Here is a 21,459-nt window from a genome sequence, read left to right on the forward strand (position 1 = left end):
TATTATAAAAAATGAATCACCAAATCTCACAACAATCTCAATGGTTCCCGCACATAGTCACATCACATGCTTGAGATACAAAGTTCTGCAATTCAAATAATTTTGCTTTATTTGTAAATACAAGTTAGATAAATTTGATAAGCTTGATGTTAATAAAGATAATAGGGAAATGTTGCTTTTATAGGATGATTATTTGATTACTATGGAATCTAACTGCCTCAAACTGGGGTGTTTCAAGACTCATTCATCTGGCTGGTCTATTAATCTAGGAGCTACTTTAAAAGATAATTTTTCTTTTTGGGGTGCTTTAAGGTGTTTTATCAGGTATGCCTTGTCCCCAAACACTGTTTACTTTGGTTGTGATTCCTAAATTAAGTAAAATAATCTATGATTCAAGTTATATTTCATGAATTTTGTCTATGTTTATGACTGCATGTAAGCAATTGATTAAAGCTATTTTCTCTAAATCAATGTATTAGAAATGATCATTCTCTATGGAAAAGAGTAATAAATATTCTATATTAAAAGAATGCATAACAGAATGTGGTATCTAGATTCAATAATTTTTTTTAAATCATTCTGTGAATGTATATTATAGAAAACAATTTTGAAAAACTTCAACCTTATTCAGTATCCTTGAAAAACATTCACGGTCAGGCATATAGTATCTGTAATGGGTACAGAGCGTTGAATAGTTTATCGTTGACAAATTCACCATGCTTTTTGCAGAATGTCACTACATCAATATTGAGGAACCCATTTTTATTTGTTTGTTTGTTTATTTATTTTGAAACAGAGTTTACTGTGTCACCCTCGGTAGAATGCCCACTGCAAGCTCAAACTCTTGGGCGCAAGTAAGCCTCTTGCCTCAGCCTCCCGAGTAGCTGGAACTACAACTCACAGCTATTTATTTTTAGAGATAAGGTCTAGCTCTTGCTTAGGCTGGTATGGAAATCCTGAGCTCAAGCAATCCACCCACCTCCACTCCCCAGAGGAGTGACTACACCCAGCCTAATGAACCAACGTTTAAACACACTCGTCCTGCTGTATGTTAAAAACAACTATTTCAGAATTTTGCCAATAAGAATTTCCTCACTTATTTTTTCTTTATTTTTAATGAAAATTCATTAATCTAATACAATGTTGTAAGGTTTATAAATTTTTTTCTTAATAAAAAATTTACTACTTTTTATACTGCTTTAAAACATTTTCTTTTTCTTTTTATTTTAAGTAATTATGTATTTTATTGTATGAAATGTTCTTTCCTCTTTCTGTTATTGTTACCATTTAATATTTTCCTTATTAATTGTTTTATGCTTAGAGAATTCCATGCTATTCTGAGAGTGCTTTTCTCCATTTGACATTTAAAATATTTTGGTTTAAAAAATTAATTATTTTAAATTTTCCGTAGTGATGTCTGGAAACTAATGCTGATCTGATTTCTCAATTAGTGTTCAACGATATGTAAGAATGTCTTTTGCAATTTGAGAGAAAGATTATTTAATTATGAACATTTATAAGATTTAATTAAAGGAAGACCTTCTACCAATTGTATCTGATGATGAAATGAAGTAATTAAAAATAACTGAAGAAAATAAGTTTACAAAGAAACAAATAGAGATGTAGTTTTCTTAAGAATGGTCTTTACTATTATTAAAAATAAAAGAGAAAGAGAAAAAGAGAGCCAGATAGAGATGGTAAAGGTAGGATTTTTCTACTGTTTTCTCAATTTTATTGTTTTGACTGCTCCATCTGTATGTCTTGCAATTTCTCATGAATAGATCTTAGAATCTTGGCAAAATGACTGATTACAGGCATACGACAGAGAATATAAAGGGCCAGGCTTCATATCAATCTGAATCCAAGTCGGGGGGAAAAACCACACAGTAATTTAAAAGGAAGAATTTTAGTAGAAAGAATTTTAAGCATTGATAGGAGAGGAACCAGAAAGATGTAAGGAGAACTCTAAAGGGTGTCCCGAGGCTCCGTAAAAACATCCAAGGGCAGACAAGCCTGAAAGGGAGGCCTCTGCCCAAGATTGGTGTCAGCTCCAGCAGCATCCGGCCTGCTGAATAGTTCCCTGCATCCACATTCCAGACCACATTTTTCACATAGACGGAAACAACCCTCCAGGAAACAAGTGGGCGGATGCATGGAAATTTAGAGGGAGTTGGCATGAACTAAGAGCAAGGCCCGCGCACGTGTCCACATCCCGAGATTGTGAGACAGTTGTCATTGGGCCTAGGCTGGAAGTTGCAAGGATTGAGCAGTCACTGCATAGGTTTGGGAGGCTCCGTTCACATACATATAGTTACTTCAATTTGCTGCATGGAAAAAGGAAAGGCAGAATGCCACACCTCGAAACCAGGGGGATAAAAAGCCCTCTGCCTCCTGCGTTGTTCATCCCGCGCCCTTTCCCGGCACGTCTCGACCTTGCACTCACATAAATGGAAATGCTCCCAGGGTCAGAAGCCTCCCCCGGCGCTGGGGCTTGCAGAGCAGGTACTGCAGGATAAAGGCGCAGTGAGAAACAGTGAACCGGAAGGTAGGTGGCAGAGCCTAGGACACACGGCCATACCAGAAAGGATGTGTAAACAATTAAAGACAAATATGTTGAGTCAAAAGTACACAGAAACTGGTACGAATGCATGAGCATATATTTTTCTAAACAGGCTTCGTCTTTTTATAATTCCTTTTGTGATGTAGATTGCTTCTGTATTTTTCCTTGTTTTGTGTGTGTTTGTACAAATACTTGTGTACAACTGCACATAAGTTGTTTGGAACATTAAAGAAGTCTGGCCCTTTTTAAAGAGTAATGTGGACAAAGGATAGGTTTCATTAACAAGTAAAATAAATTCCAGAGGCTGGGCAGGTGGCTCACGACTGTAATCCTACCATTGTAGGATTACAATCTACCCGCCGAGGAGGGGTAGATTGCCTGAGCTCACGGGTTCAAGACCAGCCTTGAGCAAGAGTGAGACACCCCCCTGGACCCCTCACCCCTTTTCCCAAAATAGCTGGGCATTGTGGCAGGCACCAATAGTCCCAGCTACTTGGGAGGCTGAGACTGGCAAGTACTTGAGCCCAGGAGTCTGAGGTTGCTGTGAGCTATGACTTCAGGGCACTCTACCAGGATAACAAAGTGAGACTCTTGTCTCAAAAAAAAAAAAAAAAAAAAAGTTCCAGAAATTTTTGTACTTAGTTAATAAAAATTGACTATAGTTAATGACAATATGTTGTGTGCTTGAAAATTGCCGATTTTAAGTGTTCTTACCACACACACAAAAAAAATATATAATATATATTATATACCTGATTCATATATATAAATATATATGAGTTACAGATATGTTAATTAGCTTGATTAAACCTTTCCACAAAACATACATGTATCAAAACATCATGCATTCACTACAGATACAATGTCTAATTAAAAATATTTTTGAAATTATAAGTAAGTAAAAATACTGTAGGGAAGAGGAAAGAATGAAATTCCTATGAGATTCTTCCCATAGATCCTCACCAAGTCCTGGCACACCGTCTCGCCTTAGCTTTTGATATTAGGAAACTGTATTTCTTACCTCAGCCTGGCCTGCCTTACACATTTTCCATGTTAATTCTGGCCCAGTCTTATTTTTAGCATCTCACTTTCAGGGTTCTCAGGTTGAGCAGTTGAAGAAAGTTCCTCCGTTTTCCTTATTGCTCGCCTTTTCTCATTCCACAGTGGAAAGATGTCAGAGATTTTCCACCTCGCTTTGGCCACTGAGTTCCCTGCCTGAAATCTGAGGCAGTGCATGCTGGCTACTTAGTCAAGAATGTATATGATTTTATACATGTGATGTGTCTATTTCAGAATTTGTGCACTGAAGGTGCAGCTATTTCCTTATTTTATTGATTTACCACTTAATCCTTATTTTTAAAACATTTCCTCTGAAAACTTCTAAGTAAAATGCTCTGATCAATATTTTGCTTATGAGTGCCATTTGGTTTTCTTGTTAAGATTATGCTGAGCTTAAATAAATAACTTTTGTACCCATTTTAATAATTTTTGAAAATATTTACATAGATACTAAATTAAAATAATTATGTTTTCTGCATGTACACAATTTCAGTCACATGATTCATGCTTTATTACCTGAGGAGGGCCAGGACTCGGAGGGGCAGAGGGGCGGTTCCTCTGAAGACCTACATGGCGACAGCCTGCAGGAGGGTCCTGACCTGGATGGGCCTGGGAGTGACCAGCAGGAACATGAGAGGTCACGATGGACTCGGAATCCCTGGATGAGGAGAGCTGAGCTGCAGGCAGCCGAGCCAGCCCCTACCCCAAGCTCAGCCCACAGTAGATGTCTGTAGGCCTGCCCCGTCTTTCACAGCCTCCCAGGGAAGCAGAGAACTTTTGGGGAAATGCTGTGCTGTTTGTTTGTATTTGTCCCCTTGGGTTTTTTTTCTGCCTAATTTCTGTGATTTCAAACCGACATGAAATGACTATAAAGGTTTTTTTAATAAAAAAAAATAAAATAAAATAAAGGAAATATTTTTAAAGCTTATTTCAAATGTTTTAATGTTCACACATTCATATTTCACTTTTAGGAAGGTGTAAGAAATTAATAGCTCCTTTGGACATTTTCAGTGGCAGTCTGGGAAGTATAAATGTGAGTATATATATATTTTAGCCGTTTGGTTTCATTGTATGGGATAAAACCTACCCAGTAAATTTAAAACCAGAAATTTCAACCCAATTCAGTCTAACTCTATGATTAATATCTAGGAAACATGTGGCAGAACAATGATAAACTTATAGAAAAGGTAGCTGTAATGCCCGGATTGTTGGAATAAGGCATCTCGGTGTATAAGGAAAACGTGTCCACGGTAATCCTATAAACAGTGGTGGCACTCCAATCATCTGTGCACTGTTTTTAATTCATAACCTATAGTGTACAATGCAGGCTGAGAGTGAAGTTCTAGCTTCCCTGTGGATTTGAGTGGAGGAGCATAGAAAGTAACTGTGTAGAAGTAGTCTTTCCTTTATCTACAGGACCAAGACAAAATACCAACATTTAATAGTGACATCTACAAGTCTCCTTAAGAATTACTTTCTTATGTCTGGGCTTCCTCCTTAAAGCAAACTGTAAAATAGGGCTGACCAATGTAATTTATTTTGAATTTGATTAGTGCATATCCCAGAAAGGAGGTAAGGATTAATCAAATTAACCTTCCTTTTTTTTTTTTTTTGACCCTAACTTTGTAAATGTTATTCTTTCTCAATACAAAAAGAGAAAAATCCCCTTTTCATACACACACACACACACACACACACACACACGTATACATATATATATATATGCATATATATTGCAGTTTTTGGCCAGGGCTGGGTTTGAACCCACAACCTCTGGTATATGGGACCAGTGCCCTACTCCTTTGAGCCACAGATACCACCCCATATTTGCTTTTTAATTGTGCAAATAATCTACAGTTCCCTAGTCTTCAAATTAGTGTGATGCATGTAGTTAAAATCAGCATCGTTATTGGAGACCTTAATTTTAGACCTGGCTCAATCACTTACAAACTATATGATATTAAGAAAGTTACCTGAACTCAGAGGGAAGCTGGAGGGGGGGAGGGGAAGGACGTTTTGCAGAAGGCATGAGGTGAGCCTCACTTAATGTGCACATTGTGAGGGTATATAACACGCCCCCTGGGCGAGGGGCTCTTCTACAAATGGGACTTGACTCTGGAAGTAAGAACAATGTAACTTAAAAATTATACTTTCATTTTAAATTTAAAAATTAAAAAAAATACTCAAAAATGTTACCTGAACTCTTTGAAGCATAGCATACATGTCCACAAAATTATTTTAAAAATTACTATGTAGATTTCTTTTTTCAAAAAGCTTTACATTTAAACATTAAACAGGGCACATGGGAAATGTTTCCATTAAACTCAATAGAAATTTCTCTTCTTCAGCAGAATCTAAACTTGACTAGACCTTTGGAGTACATCTTCCCAAAGATTATTATTTGAGTTTCTCTTTTAAACACTTTTTACATTTTTAACTATTATCACTTAATGTATGGAAAAATATTGTTAGAATGAATATTTAATATTTAACTATTATCGCTTAATGTATGGAAAAATATTGTTAGAATGAATAGTATTTGAGGGTTTTTTGTTTTCTGCAGAGATTGCTATTTATTTATTTTTTTGTTTTTAGAGGTGTGTCGAAGCATTAAAAAAAGAAAAGAAACCTATTTTGAAACCTAATTCTATCAGATGGACAGAGGCACATGTTTATAAATCTAGGACACATTATGAAGGCTTGTGATATGATTATTTTTATCCTTTGAACATTGTCAAGACATTTGTTCTACATGTTGTCATGATACTTCAATATCTAGGAATAATTTCATTGTTGCTCATATTTTTTTCAAAAAGTGTTTTTTTCAAAGAATCATGTAATTTTAAAGCTTGTGTAATGAATAAGCATGCAGCAGTGAAATAAATCTTCACCATTTCACCATTATTCTTCTTCATTAAAAATGGTGTTTCTCAAAGTATTCCATTAACTTTGAGAAAGGTGTAAAAGTACATGTCCACACTGTCTTATCAATTTAATTTTAACTTTCATCGACTATAGTTGAAAATTCAGAATATTTTTATTTAATAACCATAATGATAGAACAAAATGACAATAGAAGATACTTCACAATTTTCAAATTAATCCAAAGATCAATATTAACAACAGAAACCAACACAGTAGATGTAAGATGTTCGTAAAATTGATCATGGAAACAAAATTTTAGACTATGAGACTTCAGATGAAAGTACCCCAAATGAATTTTGAATAAATCAAGAATGAATAATCAAGAATGAATAAATGCACAGTATAATTCTATGGATAAAAAAGAATGTGGCAATCATTCCATAACTCGTTCAACAGGAAGATCTTCATTAACTCATATTTTGTGACCAAGATCTAGGCCATTCTATCTTGTTAAACAAAAATGTGACCATAGGTGGCGCCTGTGGCTCAAAGGGTAGGGCTCCAGGCCCATATGCCGGAGGTGGCAAGTTCAAGCCCAGCCCTGGCCGAAAATCACAAAAAAAAAAAAAAAAAAAAAAAAAAGTGACCATATTTTTTGCAACTTTTATAAGATTTTTTACTTCAAAATTTACTTGCTGTATCTTGAAAATTAAACATTGCTGGAGGCAGCATGATTCCAAATGAGAACGGAAAGAAAAGATTCAGCAGAAGTTTCAATATCTAAGAATAATTTCATTGTTGCTCATACTTTTTTTTCCAAAAGTGTTTTTAAAATACTACTATCATCTTAAAGCTTGTGTAATGAATAAGCATACGGCAATGAAATAAATCTTCACCATTTCATCATTACAGAACAGAATCTCTGGAAAGATACTGTCCCTGCCTCCGAGTCCCTGTGGGAGAGTAGAGGCCTCACACCAATGATGAGTGCTGCTGAGCACACACTGATGGGCTGATCAATGGACCAACGTCCCCACAAGTGTGTCCTCCAGGACTTTTTCACTACCTTACTGTAGGCTTAAAAGTCTCCAGCTTTTTGTTTTAACAGAGGTGAGTTTGTTTCTCTTCTTTACTACAGTAGTCTTGACTCTTACCGCCATATGGCCTTGAATAATGTCTTCCTCGTTCACAAGTGTGCAGTGCAATGTATCTTTCACGTATTTTCACCATTGTTCTGCTTGTCACTTTATTCATGTATGTATAAATTATTTTTAAAATGACATTAATTTTGAAAAATAATTCTAGAATAGTGAAAGTTAAGGCTATTCACACTGCCTCCTTCAAAACCTCTCTCCTTGGTTCATGCTCATGTTGAAAACTTTATTTCCTTTCTACCCCATTGGTCATAACTTCTAAGCCTCCTTTGCAGTCTTTTCTTCCTGCACTTGATCCTTAAATAGTGATGTTCCTAAAGGCTCTGTCTTATTTTTTTTTCATAGTCTCACTTTCTGTTTTCTTCTTGGATAATATGTCCTTTGTTATATATAAATATACAACTATCTAATATTAGAATATATATATAACAATATTATATAATATATGAAACAATAACATACAAATAGGAAACAATGACATAGTGTTTGAACTTGGTTAGTTTATTAGTAGATCTTACCTGACCAGAATCTGCATTTTCACAAACATACATCTCATAATATTGAGGGAACGCAGGAGCATGGTCATTAATATTAAGAACTTGTACATAGACAGGGACGGATGAGATCTGTTGTACATTGTCTACAAATTGAACACAGAATGAAACTTTAAAAAAATGAATGCTGTCTTTAGAAAAAGCATCATAAAATGTCATTAGAAGCTAGGTGGTATATTTTTATTTTTCTTGAAAAAAGCGATCTGAGTACAGAATCTCTGAGTGATTCATGTGTTTATAAAATATACAGCTTAGAAAAAAATGCTGTGCCCTGTGAATTCCACCAGAGCCATATTTATTAGTGCCTTTTGTCTGCCATGGGCTGTAGGAGGTAGAGAGAAACGTCATAAAAAGATGGGTGTGCAGACAGCTTGCTAAAGTCTATTGAAACAATTGAAACTGTTTGAACTATTGAACTATTGAAAGTATTTGTATTAAGTCTTTTAAACCTAAATGTAGGTTTTATTATCCACCCCAACTTTACTGATAAAAACACTGAGAAACCAATTAGTTTCAAAAATTATAGTCAAATGACTTTCATGAGGTCCAAGGTATAGTGGAAGAAGCAATTTAAGAAGACAGTCATCAGTGCTCTGAACCACTGAAATTCAGAGTGTAGATTTAAAACCAAAATGGATATGGGATAATGATGTAAATATATTTTTTAAATAAAGTAATTTCATAAAGTTCTGGTGAATTTCTATATAAAAATTGACAAGATTTCCGAAACCACGATGAAAGCATTATGGTTAAAAATGTGTTTCAAATGACAAAATGATACAAAAAAGCCAAAACTACAACAAAACAATGATATGGGAAACTACTTGCATAACCAGGTGAAATACTAACAATTCTGTTTGTTAAATCTTTAGAATTGCTTTGAAAAGACATGTCAGAAAAAATTAAGTAACTTGAAATTCACAGACGATAAAATTCGATGAGCTTTCAATCATAAGATTTCTCAGTCTTTTCATTAGTGATTTTTTGACTGGTTAATTGTTTTATTGTGGACAATTATCTTGTGTTTTGTAGCAAGCTTAGATGCATCCCTAAACTCTATGCACTGAAGGTTGGTAGCATGACCCTACTCCAGCTGTGACAACCCAAACTCTTTCCACACATTGTCAAATGTACCGGGGTTGGGTGGTGCCCATTGCCTGCATTGGAGACACTCTGTTCTATCATCATATTCCCAAAGACTCCCATGAGAAGTGAAGACCAGGATGATATAGTCCATCTGATTTGTGTTATGTGGCATAATGCAGCAAACAGCAACAGCAGAGAGCTGAAAACAGCAGTAGAATAAACAGTTTTTGCAACCTACTCTGGCAATGAGTAATAAAATTTAAACTACACGTTTGTGACCCAGTTTGGGAAACTTAGGCTGCAGTCCAAGGTACCAGGATATGAGCACATGATGTAATTATGTTCATCCCAGTATTGCTTCCATCATGTCCAAGTAATTGGGAATAACTCAGATATACATGCAAAGGGAAGTGGGGAGAATAATACAACCCAACTATGGCATTTTGTGGTCTTACTTAAAATTAATGACTCAATGGAACATATTTATTATTATTGTGACCTCTAAAACTGGGCTAGTTGGGTTTGAATCTTGGTTCTCAATTTCAATTGGTTTTCTGTGAAATAGGAGTGATTGTAGTAATGACCTTATAGGCCATATAAAGATTAAATAACATCTGTAAAGAACTTAAAAGAGGACTTAGGATATAAGTGAGCAATAAATATTACAATTTTGCTGTATCTGCAAATAAGACAAGTATTTTGTGAAATGATTGATAGAAAAGTAATCTGCTGCATCATATATCATATATTTTTAGTTCATTATTTTAAATTTTTTACTTTTTTCCTTAAAAAATGTTGTGGAAAGGTTCATACAATTCAATGGTACTGGGGAGATTCTTTTGTTTGTCTTAATGTTTATATTTGTATCTATGTGCTATTTGTGATTGTCATTTATGAGGGTAACACAAAAGTAAAATGCTTACTACTCCCCATGGAAAATTAACAAAAGAATTTTTGTTTTACCTTTCTTTTCTGGGTAACTTCAGTTGAAAAATTTATCATTGACAGTTCTTTTTTTGTCTGTCTCATTGAAGTATATGTAAATCTTTAAATCATTTATAAATAAGTCTCTTGCCAGCTTTACAACACCAAGGATTATCTTTCTCATGTACTGGGGACCATGTCTTGAACGTAATCAAGTAATACAACATTCCTGTATCAGAATTTCTGTGGGAGGATAGGTGACTCATTTCTGCAAAGGTCTTGTTCCAAGTTGTAGAATTACCACTTTTCATAAACATATGAAAAATTTAGGTTTTAGTTGGATAAAACTGATTAGCGAACATATGTAGTCACTTCAATGAACCAGTGAATTTAAGATGAACTTTATGTGACAAATGGCGTGAAGCCCTCTTACATGATGTCTGGTTACTGTTCCTATTGAGACATCTATGTATTGGGTTATAGCTCCTCGACTGTATTAAAAAGGAGATTTCTTTTTATTTTGTCAATTGCTTAGCAGATTGTCCACGATACACGCCACATGCTAGTTAATGGTTGCCAATAACAAACGTTTTCTTTTTGTTCCACCTCTGTGGAGAGGATTTCAGGGTTGAGATGTGATTTTGTTTCTAGTTATATTTCTCTAACAAATACCTGTCGCAAGTATGATATAAATTGAAATTTTCTGTTAATTAAAGATTAAAAATTTCACATTTGTTACACAGAGTCCACAGCCTTCAGGAAATACATAAATGGTAGGAATTACCAGGCTGAGACTCTACTCATTTATGTTAACGTTTAGGATGAAAACAGATGAACAAAACACTTTAAAATGAAAAGTTATTTCTAAAGATTTTAAGATGAAATTACTCAAAAAATTGTTTCATATTTGTTATGGTTTAAACATAGATCACTAAAGAATATCGTTTTCCCACATTCTGGAAAAATAATGAAATGCTATAAAGAATGAATACAAAGTTGGCCTCTTTGGTACAAATATAGTCAATGGTAAAAGTAGTTTTGAGTGATTTAGTTATCTAGAGTCACATGGTGAACAATGACTTTAGGACAGTATCAGATTTAGGAAATTTATTCCTTACATGTGTTGAAAGGGTTTCAATTATTGAAAATATAAGCTTATGATGGAATCAGGTTTAGAAAGTGTGCAACCTTCATCCATGTAGCAGCCACGAAGTCTTGCCATGTTGATGATGAGTGTGTGGGTAAATAGGTGGAGTGAATTTTCACCTCTGCTGCTCCCAGTTTGGAGAGAAGTTTGATTCAGTTTATCTTTGATAGAACATATCCAGGAATATTTAAGACATTAGCTTTGTGAGTAGAGGGTAGTTTCTGTGACTCTGATCTTCCTTGTCTTACTCTTGACAAAATACGAAAACTTCCCTATTTTATTAAATGAGTTTCCACAACTTCATGAAAAGGATGTTTTGTACCTCACAAGTCAGACTCATAATTTAACTTATCAGTAGCATTCCTTGCTTTTGTCAAGCCATTTTGAAATATTCAATAAAGTATATGATCAGGTAGTTATCAGAAAAAAAAGAATATCTTTTTGTTTAAATAAGTAAATTATTGTAAGTATTGCAGATTTAAATATGCTGAAGGAAAATTAATGAAATATTTAAAGTTTTTTATCTTGGCATGTCAAAATTTCACTTAAAATGAAATTCAAATTAAATTTTTGGCACGACTGTAGGAAACACACACATATCTTCGCAGCTTCACTTTAAAGAAGTGACTAGTTTTATTCACTTTGCTCGCTTACTGATAAATAGTGTTGTGCTTAATTTGAGAAGCTTTCCAGGAAAGAGACTAAGCACAATGAACTTCATTTACTGGAAAAACAAATGTTAAAATAGAATTTCTCTTTCCTATAATCAGTGTAATTGCTATGGTGCAATCTTTACAAGGTAGTTAACATATGCAGTTAGCACTTTTCAAAACAATTGTATGCGTTGCTGTTTTCCACTGACCAGGTGGTTTGTTTATATTACTGTTGAACTTCAAATGGCCAAACAAGTATTTTTGGGACAGCATTAATATCATGGTAGTAAGAAATTGGCACTTACACATGTTTCTTACAAAGAGTTCAAAAATGGGTAGAAGGATGTAGGTTTTTTTAAAAAAAATGCAAGAATGGAAAAATATAAATAAAAATTTGTTATCCCGAGTTATAAAAGCTCTTTTTAGCCAATTTTCCCTTAAATAAAAGTTCTCAGAAATACTCAATGAATCAAAGTTTGCTTTCAGAATTAATCCTTGTGTTTTCTGACATGAAAAGTCTGGGTATTTCCTCTGTGGCAGAGGCTTCTATTCCATTGTCACATTTGATTTCTGTCCTTTATTTATTGTTTAGTTAAATGGAAAATTCAAATTCCAGACCCAAGTTCTCCTGCAGAGTTCCTATAGAGCTATTCAATGTTCAGAAAATGAAAAACACGGGAGAGACGCTTTCCACTTTGTTGTATCACCTGCCTGCTATTTGCAAAGAGAGGAATAAGATGGAAATGGGCCTAGTGCCTTTAAAAGGGAAAGAAAGCAACAAGATCCGGTGTCAACTTAGTTATAAGAAAGGGTGCATCCTAGGAACATTTTATGTTCACACCTTTTAATCTTTTACAGTACTAAATCCATTGACTTAATAGTGGGGATGATTTTGATAATCTTTTACATTGTGTTGTATCTATTCCTTGAAGCTTTAATTAGTATGTTCGATTGAATAAATGACTAATTCATAATTTTAAGGACAATATCCAAGAGCTAAATCTCAATACCTTTATTTATTTTTACAACCTGAAATTGGAATCGTCTGCCTATCTGAAAACAACACAAAACAACAAATCATCTGGTCACTACCGACTATTACGGCCATCAGCATCTTGAAGCTTTGAGTATAATTAGAAAACGCATTACTGGTTTTGTGATGTATAGTCAAGGAACGTTATTTGAATCCTTAATAATTCTGTACCATTATTCCGTTTATATTTAATTGATTTTAAACATCTAAGTGTTTAACTTGGGATATTATCTTTTCATAATGTGCTAGATTATCTCTAACATTTTATCCTAGAAATAATGTAAGAGACAGACATTCTGAACTAATAAAGAATCAGTCTATGCTGATTATGGTTAAATAGGACAACATTCCTAGTCAATTTTAAATTATTTAAAATTTAAAATTTTAATCGTCCCATAATTGTTTTACCACTATGCAAACAGAAGTACATTACCATTAATTACACTTTTCACTAAATTGAAAATTTTCCTCTCAGGGAACAATTCTGGATGAATGTGTTTTTTTGAAAATGCATAAACTCTTTTTTTCATTAAACTCATCAAGTAAACAGAAACCCATAGAAAATACATGTTTAAAAAAACTTTAAAAATGTCTATTTGGTTTTAAAAACTGATATAATGATATATCCGTGACAAATGTCTTAGAACATATAATTATATAATAAATAGGTTTTAGAATTTCAGGTGAGGATGGGCGTGATGGCTCACACATGTAATCCTAGCACTCTCGGAGGCCAACGTGGGTGGATTGTCTGAGCTTACAGGTTCAAGACCAGCCTGAGCAAGTGCGAGACATCATGTCTAAAAGACAGCTGGGCATTGTGGCAGGACCCTGTAGCCCCAGCTCCTTGGGAAGCTGAGACAAGAGAAAGGTTTGAGCCCAGGAGTTTGAGGTAGCTGTGAGCAATGATGCCATGGCATTCTACTGAGGGTGACAAAGTGAGACTCTGTCTCAAAAAAAAAAAAAAAGAATTTCAGGTGAAGTAGTAAGCATATAAATAAACTATAATAGAATTAATAATCTGAAAAAACAAAACATATGTATATAAATTTACATATAAAAACACTTAATTCTAAATTTAACAACATTTTGAGGTAGCTTTGTTCCAGTGTTTAGACTTTATTAATACATAATGGTTTCCAAAATATAATGACCAACTATATGGTTCCCCAGTGAGCACTTACAGCTTTCTGTGGCTGTAACACTTAGATTGTACCACGCATTGATCTCCCGGTCAAGTGGGTGAGTCGTAATGATTGTACCATTGTCATCAATATGGAATAGTTTGGTTCCAGTAAGAGAATACCTGAGCCAAAGAAAAGCATTCCTTTAATGTTATTAAGGGCATTACATAACACTCTTTTTAAGCAATAAGATAAATTATTAAATGATACTATACATATCTAATGTAACCCTGAACAGCTTTTAAAATGGTGCTGCAGTCATGCATTTAAGAGTCAATTCTAAAACAAAAGAGAAAATAAAATTAAAAAATAATAATAATAAAAGAGCCAACTTCATGGAGCTAGGAAAAGAAGAATGCTATGATGACTTCCTATTTAAATTGATGGATTCTAAATCTAAACACACGTCACTCGTCACTCATTCTTATGTTCAAAAAGGAATTAGAGTAAGTGAATGACTTGCTTAAAAAATGGCAAAACTCCATTTGAAATGAAGAAAAGTAGGCAGAAATAAGTAGGGGTAAAAACCAATGATGGTGAATCTTTTTTTTCCCCTTGAAGTGAAGTAATATATATCCTCAACTTAGAGTAGTACTAATCTCTCACCTATGCTATATGTGCTGCTTCCTAATCTGTTTATTATATTACAGTTACTTGACTGTTAATATATTAAATGTTTGTTTTGTTTGTTTAAATAAAACCATTTGTTAAGAAATAAATTCTTTTTAAATAGCAAATAGATCTTTAATGTGAAATTAACATTTTCTGGAATCTGGATCAGCAATCTGAAAGACGGTCTACATACATACACATATATTCCAAAAGTAAAGTGGAGTAGATTAATGTACTGCCAAATGTTAGATTGTGTGTGGAAAGAAGCTGAGTTACAAAATTCCCTCATGCAGAAGTCTGAAAATGATCTCAAACTCCACAGTGACAGAAGCCTTTGAAGTACTTAGTGTGTTTTTTCTGCTTGCAAATGATTAACAATACAAATTAAAGAGGACTAATAACTAATGTTCAATGATGTCTTTTTGTTGTATATATATATTTTCCAGAAGACTTTGATTAGGCATGAATGAGATTTGCCATAATTAGGTGGCAAAAGATGAGAATATTTTCATCTTGAGTTAAAAGGTTTCTAAAAATAGTTTACTAATTTGTGGCATGGTGTTCAGGGGATAAGCAAAGAGGCATTACAAAGAATTGAGTTCTAGAGGAATTCAGTGTTAACTATATTCAAGTTAAGACATTTTTGAGCATTTTCCTTAAATAACCACAAGTGGCTGCATTTCCCACTTAATTTGTTGGCAAAATTAAATGGTATTTTAACAGTTGCTATTTTATATTAAACATCTAATCTTATTTCTAAACAAAAAACATTCTAAATGAAACCAATAAAGTGTTTGATAAGAAGTTTCACTTTCTAAAATTTAATAGGCATCTGTTATTGACAGAAATTAGGAGGAAGAGCCAAAGACGTAAGAAATAGTTTCAGCTGCCATTAAAAAACTGAGGCCTCTAGGAAGAGTGGATTAGCTGAAAAGCTTAATGGGGCATTAGCAGTGGTGTGTAATATGTATTACACATATCAACCCCTTTTATAACCACCAATTCTAGTCATTTAAATATCTCTTCAAAGCCCACTTTCACCAGATTAGATCATCTTGGCCTTGACATAAGTTTTAGCTAATTAAATTTTACATATATTTGTATTTCAATATATATAGATGTGTATATTTTTAGTATATGTTATGAATATATACATGTTGGTATATTTGTAATACATATGAATGTATATGTATATTTCCTTTCACTGTATTTTTAAAAATTGGGAGACAAACATCAGGAAATTCAGAAATAGTAAACGGCTGTGCTATTGATAATGTACCATTATTACGTTAGCCAAATTTAAGATGAGTAATTTTCCCACCAATTCAATTAAATATATCTGTGTATTTTGTGTATGTCAAATGATTTTGGACTTAACAAAGGTGTTTCAAGGACAGTACAGCATGTTTACAGGTGCGCTTCACCCCGCTTCTCCTAATGTTAAAATCTTGCCTAAAACCATAGAGCTATTACTGTTGCAAAACTAATAAATGGGGCGGCGCCTGTGGCTCAAGGAGTAGGGCGACGGTCCCATATGCCAGAGGTGGTGGGTTCAAACCCAGCCCCGGCCAAAAAAAAAAAAAAAAAATTATAAATGAATTGCTATAATAAATGTGATTAAATAAACTATAAAGGACATTTGGATTTCACCAGTTTCCCACTCATATTATTTCCCCTTTCACAATCTAACATAGGATCCACACTGCATTCTGTTTTCCGTGTCTTCAGGCTGGCCCACAACTCCTAGGAGTCCCTGCCTTTTGTGATCTTTTTTGTTTTCTTATTATTGAATCACAGATGTGTACATTGATGCGATCATGGGGCACCATACACTGGTTTTATAAACAGTTTGACACATTTTCATCACACTGGTTAACATAGCCTTCCTGGCATTTTCTTAGTTATTATGTTAAGACATTTATATTCTACATTACTAAGTTTCACATGTACCTTTGTAAAATGCACCACAGGTGTAATCCCACCAATCGCCCTCCCTCCAAACTCAGGCCAGATATTTGCTGCCTTTTGTGATCTTGATGCTAAGGAAGATTACTGGCTGCTTCTTTTATAGAATGTCTCTCAGTTTGGGTTTGTCTGATGCTTTCCTGCGTTTAGATGAAGAGTATACGTTTTTGACAGGAATAACACAGATGTGATAAGCCCTTCCTAGGCTGCCCTGTCAGGGGAGTATGTGATGTTGACCCCACGTCATTAATGGTGATATTAACCTGATCACATGATTAAGTGATGTTATCCAGGTTTCTGTACTACAAGTATAAAGTTATTATTCTTTTTTAAAATTAATGCAGATCTCAGGATAATATTTTGAAATCATCTGGTTTCTTCTCAAACGTTTGCTCACCAATTTTAGTGCCCATAGTTGAATAATGCCCACAAAAATTATGACTTTGGTGTGGTAATGATGATTTCCTATTCCTATCATCGTTCTACATTTATAATTCTATAAAAATAAGGTGTCCCTTTATTTATCTATATGAGAACCAACTCATATTTTTTCCTTTACACAATAAGTCAAAACTCATCATATAAACCAAATATTATTATATATTTATTGCATAAATATTTATAACTTTGGACATTTAGGATAATTCTAGCACATTTGGAGGACCTTAAAATATACCCCACCATCCTTTCATTATTTTCTTTATTTCAATATTTCCTTTCTTTCTGGCACAATCAGATGCTCTAGGAACATGTTTTCATTTTTCTTTCTTTTTTCTTTTTTTTTTTTGAGGGAGAGTGTTTCACTATGTCACCCTCCATAGATAGCCATGGCATCACAGCTCACAGCAACCTCAAACTCTTGGGCTTAAGTGATTCTCTTGCCTCAGCCTCCCAAGTAGCTGGGACCACAAGCGCCCACCACAACGTGTGTCTATTTTTTTTATTGCAGTTGTCTAGCTGGCCCAGTCTGGGTTCGAATCTACCACCCTCTGTGTATGTGGCCGGATCCGTAACCACTGTGCTATGGGTGCCAAGCCAATCTTTTCATTTTTCTTGCAACAGCTCTGGATTCCAATTCTCCGAGGATTCTCTGCATCTTTAATTGGAGAATTGTATTAGAAAACAAGATCTAGGTGTATGGGAAAGACTTGCCGCTATCGCTTCCTCTGTTTCATGGCTTGTAGGCCTTCCCGGTGGGCATCAAGAAGAAAAATTTGCCTCTATATTTATTTTCACATCAGTACATCTTCACATCTATTAAAAAGGTCTCTGTGCATAATAATACCTCAGATATCAATCCAGTACCACAGCCTTCATCTAAGACATCCCCCATTTCTTATTTGTAACCTCTTCTTTAGATGACAACAAGCCTTACTCTCATCATCTTCAGCGTATTCACTTACATGCTCACTTCTCGTATACACAGAGCATGACGTCATAATTGCTAAACAATAGCCCCCTGAAAAACCAATCAGGCATGTAGAGCACATTTCTTGTGAATGGCCGTTTCTATCCTTCAGATTTAGAATTTAAATAGATTTCCAAATTTACTTAGGTTACACTTTTATTCCTAGTTGCCCTCACTTGAGTAATGTTATTTTATGTATAATATAGTAAAGCACATTTGTAATAGTGTACATTCCAATTTAAGAATATCCTCAAAGTTCTGCTTGAAATTTTTTTCAAAATTTTTACTAAATCATATTTACTCTATGTGATGAAAGTCATGTGAATTTGGACAATTTGGGCAAATGAGGAGTCTCATGTGCCCACCAGCACAGTAAAGATATAATTTTTTACTGTCTACCTTACTTTGTAATACCTTTGTCCTCAAGGGACCACAGATTTTGTTTGTTTGTGTTTGTTTTGCTTTGTTTTGTAATATATTCATTCAGTGAAGGATATCTGTGTTAATTTTAGCTTTGAGAGATCAAAATTTAAGTTGCCTATGAGTTTTCATGTTGATACAAATGAGTGAGGTTTTTTTTTTTTTTTTGGTTTGTTTGTTTGTTTGTTTTTGGCCGGGGCTGGGTTTGATCCCACTGCCTCTGGTATATGGGGCCGGCACCCTACTCCTTTGAACCACAGGCATCACCCCAAATGAGTGAGTTTTTTAAGTCTGTTGCAACAGTGCACCATAAGCTGAGGGGCTGAACATAAGAGAAACGTGTTTTCTGGAGTTCTGGAGGCTAAAAGTCCCAAATCAAAGTGTCAACATGCCATGCTCCCTCTGAATACTGTAGGGGGTCCTTGCTTGACTTTTCAAGCTTCTGGCATTATCTGGCCATCTCGTTGCTGTCTCTCATCCCATATCCATCACTCCAGTCTCTGCCTCCCTTATCATATGGCTGTCACATCCTGTCTTACTGTAAAAATATCAGTCATATGGGATAAAAAGCCCAGCTTACTCCAGTATAACTTTATCAGAAATGTTCATCTCTACAATGACTCTATTTTCCCATAAGCTCACATTCAGCTGTCCCGGAGGTCAAGATGTGCTAAGTTTATGGGGAAATTGCCATGAAGAAAGTGGCAATGTACAACTAGACTACACATTTTTTCTGAGGAAAATGTGTCACTGATAAAGAGAAGTCAGGATGGACAGCAATGAGCAGAACTCATGAAAACATTGCAAAACTTCATCAGATTTTGTGTCGAAACCATCAGCTGACTGTGAGAAGCACAGCGGACTAAGCAAACACTGATAGAGAAACAGAAGGGAAAATCTTAACTGAAAATCTTGTCATGAGCTCTTGGCTTTTGCATCACAGCAATGCACTAGCTCCCACAGCACTGAGCGGAAGTGGGCAGACAGTAAGTAAAAACTACACGGGAACACCTGCTCTACTCACCTCACCTGATCTGGCCCCCAGGGAATTTTTCCTTTGCCCAAGGATAAAAGAAATATTGAAAGGAAGATATTTTGATGACATTCAGGACATCAAGGGTAATATAATGACAGCTGGGATGACCATTCCAGAAAAAGAACTTTAAAATTTCTTTGAATCAGGGTGGGGTAGACACTGACTACACAGGTGCATAGCTTCCCGAGGGGAGTACCTAGACAGTCACTGTAGTGATACTCAGCAATGAGTTAGGTGGCACTTTTTCTAGGATGAGTTTGTGAACTTAATTGTCATATTTCTTACTACTATCCTTTACACAGGCAGCTGGAGGAACCATTGTTTTGTCGAGGATTTTTGTCTATTTTTTTTTTTTTTAATGTGGGACACTAGTCTATATTTTTCGTTGCTTTGGTAGAATTTATTAGTCCCTATCTTTTGTCCTGGAAGTGAACTTTTCTTTTTTTAAGTTTTTAACTGAATTTTTAATTAGATATATTTTGTGTGTGTGTGTGTATGTATGTATGGTTGTATATATGTATGTTTAATAAGGTTATTTCTCTTTTTTAATACAAACATGGATATTTCTGACAATAAATTAATCTGACTGTATGGGTTTACAGTTGTTAAAAGTAGTCTTTATAATCAATATTTTTAATTGATTGATCTATGGGACCAATATTTATACTCCCACTTTTATTTATGGCGTTCCTGAAAATGGTATTCTTTATTCATTCTTCTCTCTCCTTGATCTATCTGGCTAGAGGTTGATAAATTTTATTAGTGTTTTGAAAAATCAGCATTTGGTAAAAAATAAAAATTAAAAAAAAGCAGCATTGGGGAATTTTTTATTGCTTCTAATGCCATTGTGAATCTAATTTTTTTGTCTTTTTTTTTTCTGTTTTCTGCTTGCTTTGGGTTTTTATTTGCTATTTTGTGTTTGTTTTTCTTACAGAAAAGAATACATGATATTTCTTATGCTTATAAAATATATCAAAATTTGGCATTAGGCTTAGTTAATGAGGAATCTTTGATAATATCCAAAGGATAAATTAAACTCAGTGATGGCAAAAAAAGTATAATATCTCTCATACTTGGAGTCTAAATAACATGGCAATGTCTGAGTCACCTTGGGCCACAATAGCTCATTATTATAGTCTGTGTGGCTTATAGACAGTGTGACACATTTCTCACCACATGAGAGGTAAGAAGTCCAAGTGCATGACACCAGTATGGTTGGTTTGTGACAAGGACCCTGGTGAGGTTGCACACTCTGACTTCTTGTTATCCATACTGATGAAGAGGCGCAAGCTCTCTGGGTCCCTTCTCCGTGTCCATTCATTTGGGCTCTGTCCCTGTGATTTGATTTCCACCTATAGGACCTGCCTTCTAATACCATTTAACATTTCAATATATAAAATTTTGAGAGAAACAAATATTGAGTCCTTTGTAGTAATACATAGTCTTAGGGACAAAATGAAATTCTTAAGAAAAATTCTTTATTAAGTTCTTCCTAATTTTTAAACATTAATTATATTGCAGATGGTCTCTGGGCTCCTCTACTTTCTTCTACACTAAGCTCCTTAAAAACAATTCTTTCTTCTCACTTTAAGGTGTAATATTGCATTCTTTCTTTATTTTTTACCCCTCTTAATGAAGACTTTTGCCATGCAGTTTATTATTATAATTCATATCAATGCAGATCCTGCTTTACAAGCTTTTCTGACCTTGCAAAAATATTTTGTTAAACCGATTTATTTATTTCACCCAAGACTTGCTGACAGCTAGTCCGGGAATTTCCATGCCTCCCAGAAACAGCA

At 34.6% G+C, this 21,459-nt stretch overlaps 1 protein-coding gene across 3 annotated transcripts in view; it reads right to left on the bottom strand.

Moving 5' to 3' along the window:
• CDH19 (cadherin 19) overlaps positions 1–21,459 on the bottom strand; it is a 76,284-nt gene that overhangs the window by 15,630 nt on the left and 39,195 nt on the right. For all 3 annotated transcript variants that reach the window (XM_053571560.1, XM_053571559.1, XM_053571561.1), the window contains 2 exons: positions 14,220–14,341; positions 8,157–8,278 (listed from right to left, as the gene is read on the bottom strand). In XM_053571560.1, coding sequence (XP_053427535.1) covers positions 8,157–8,278; positions 14,220–14,341 — 244 coding nt within the window. The remainder of the gene's footprint in view (positions 1–8,156; positions 8,279–14,219; positions 14,342–21,459) is intronic.

Source organism: Nycticebus coucang, chromosome 19 (genome assembly GCF_027406575.1).
Source record: "Nycticebus coucang isolate mNycCou1 chromosome 19, mNycCou1.pri, whole genome shotgun sequence".
Classification (NCBI taxonomy): domain Eukaryota; kingdom Metazoa; phylum Chordata; class Mammalia; order Primates; family Lorisidae; genus Nycticebus; species Nycticebus coucang.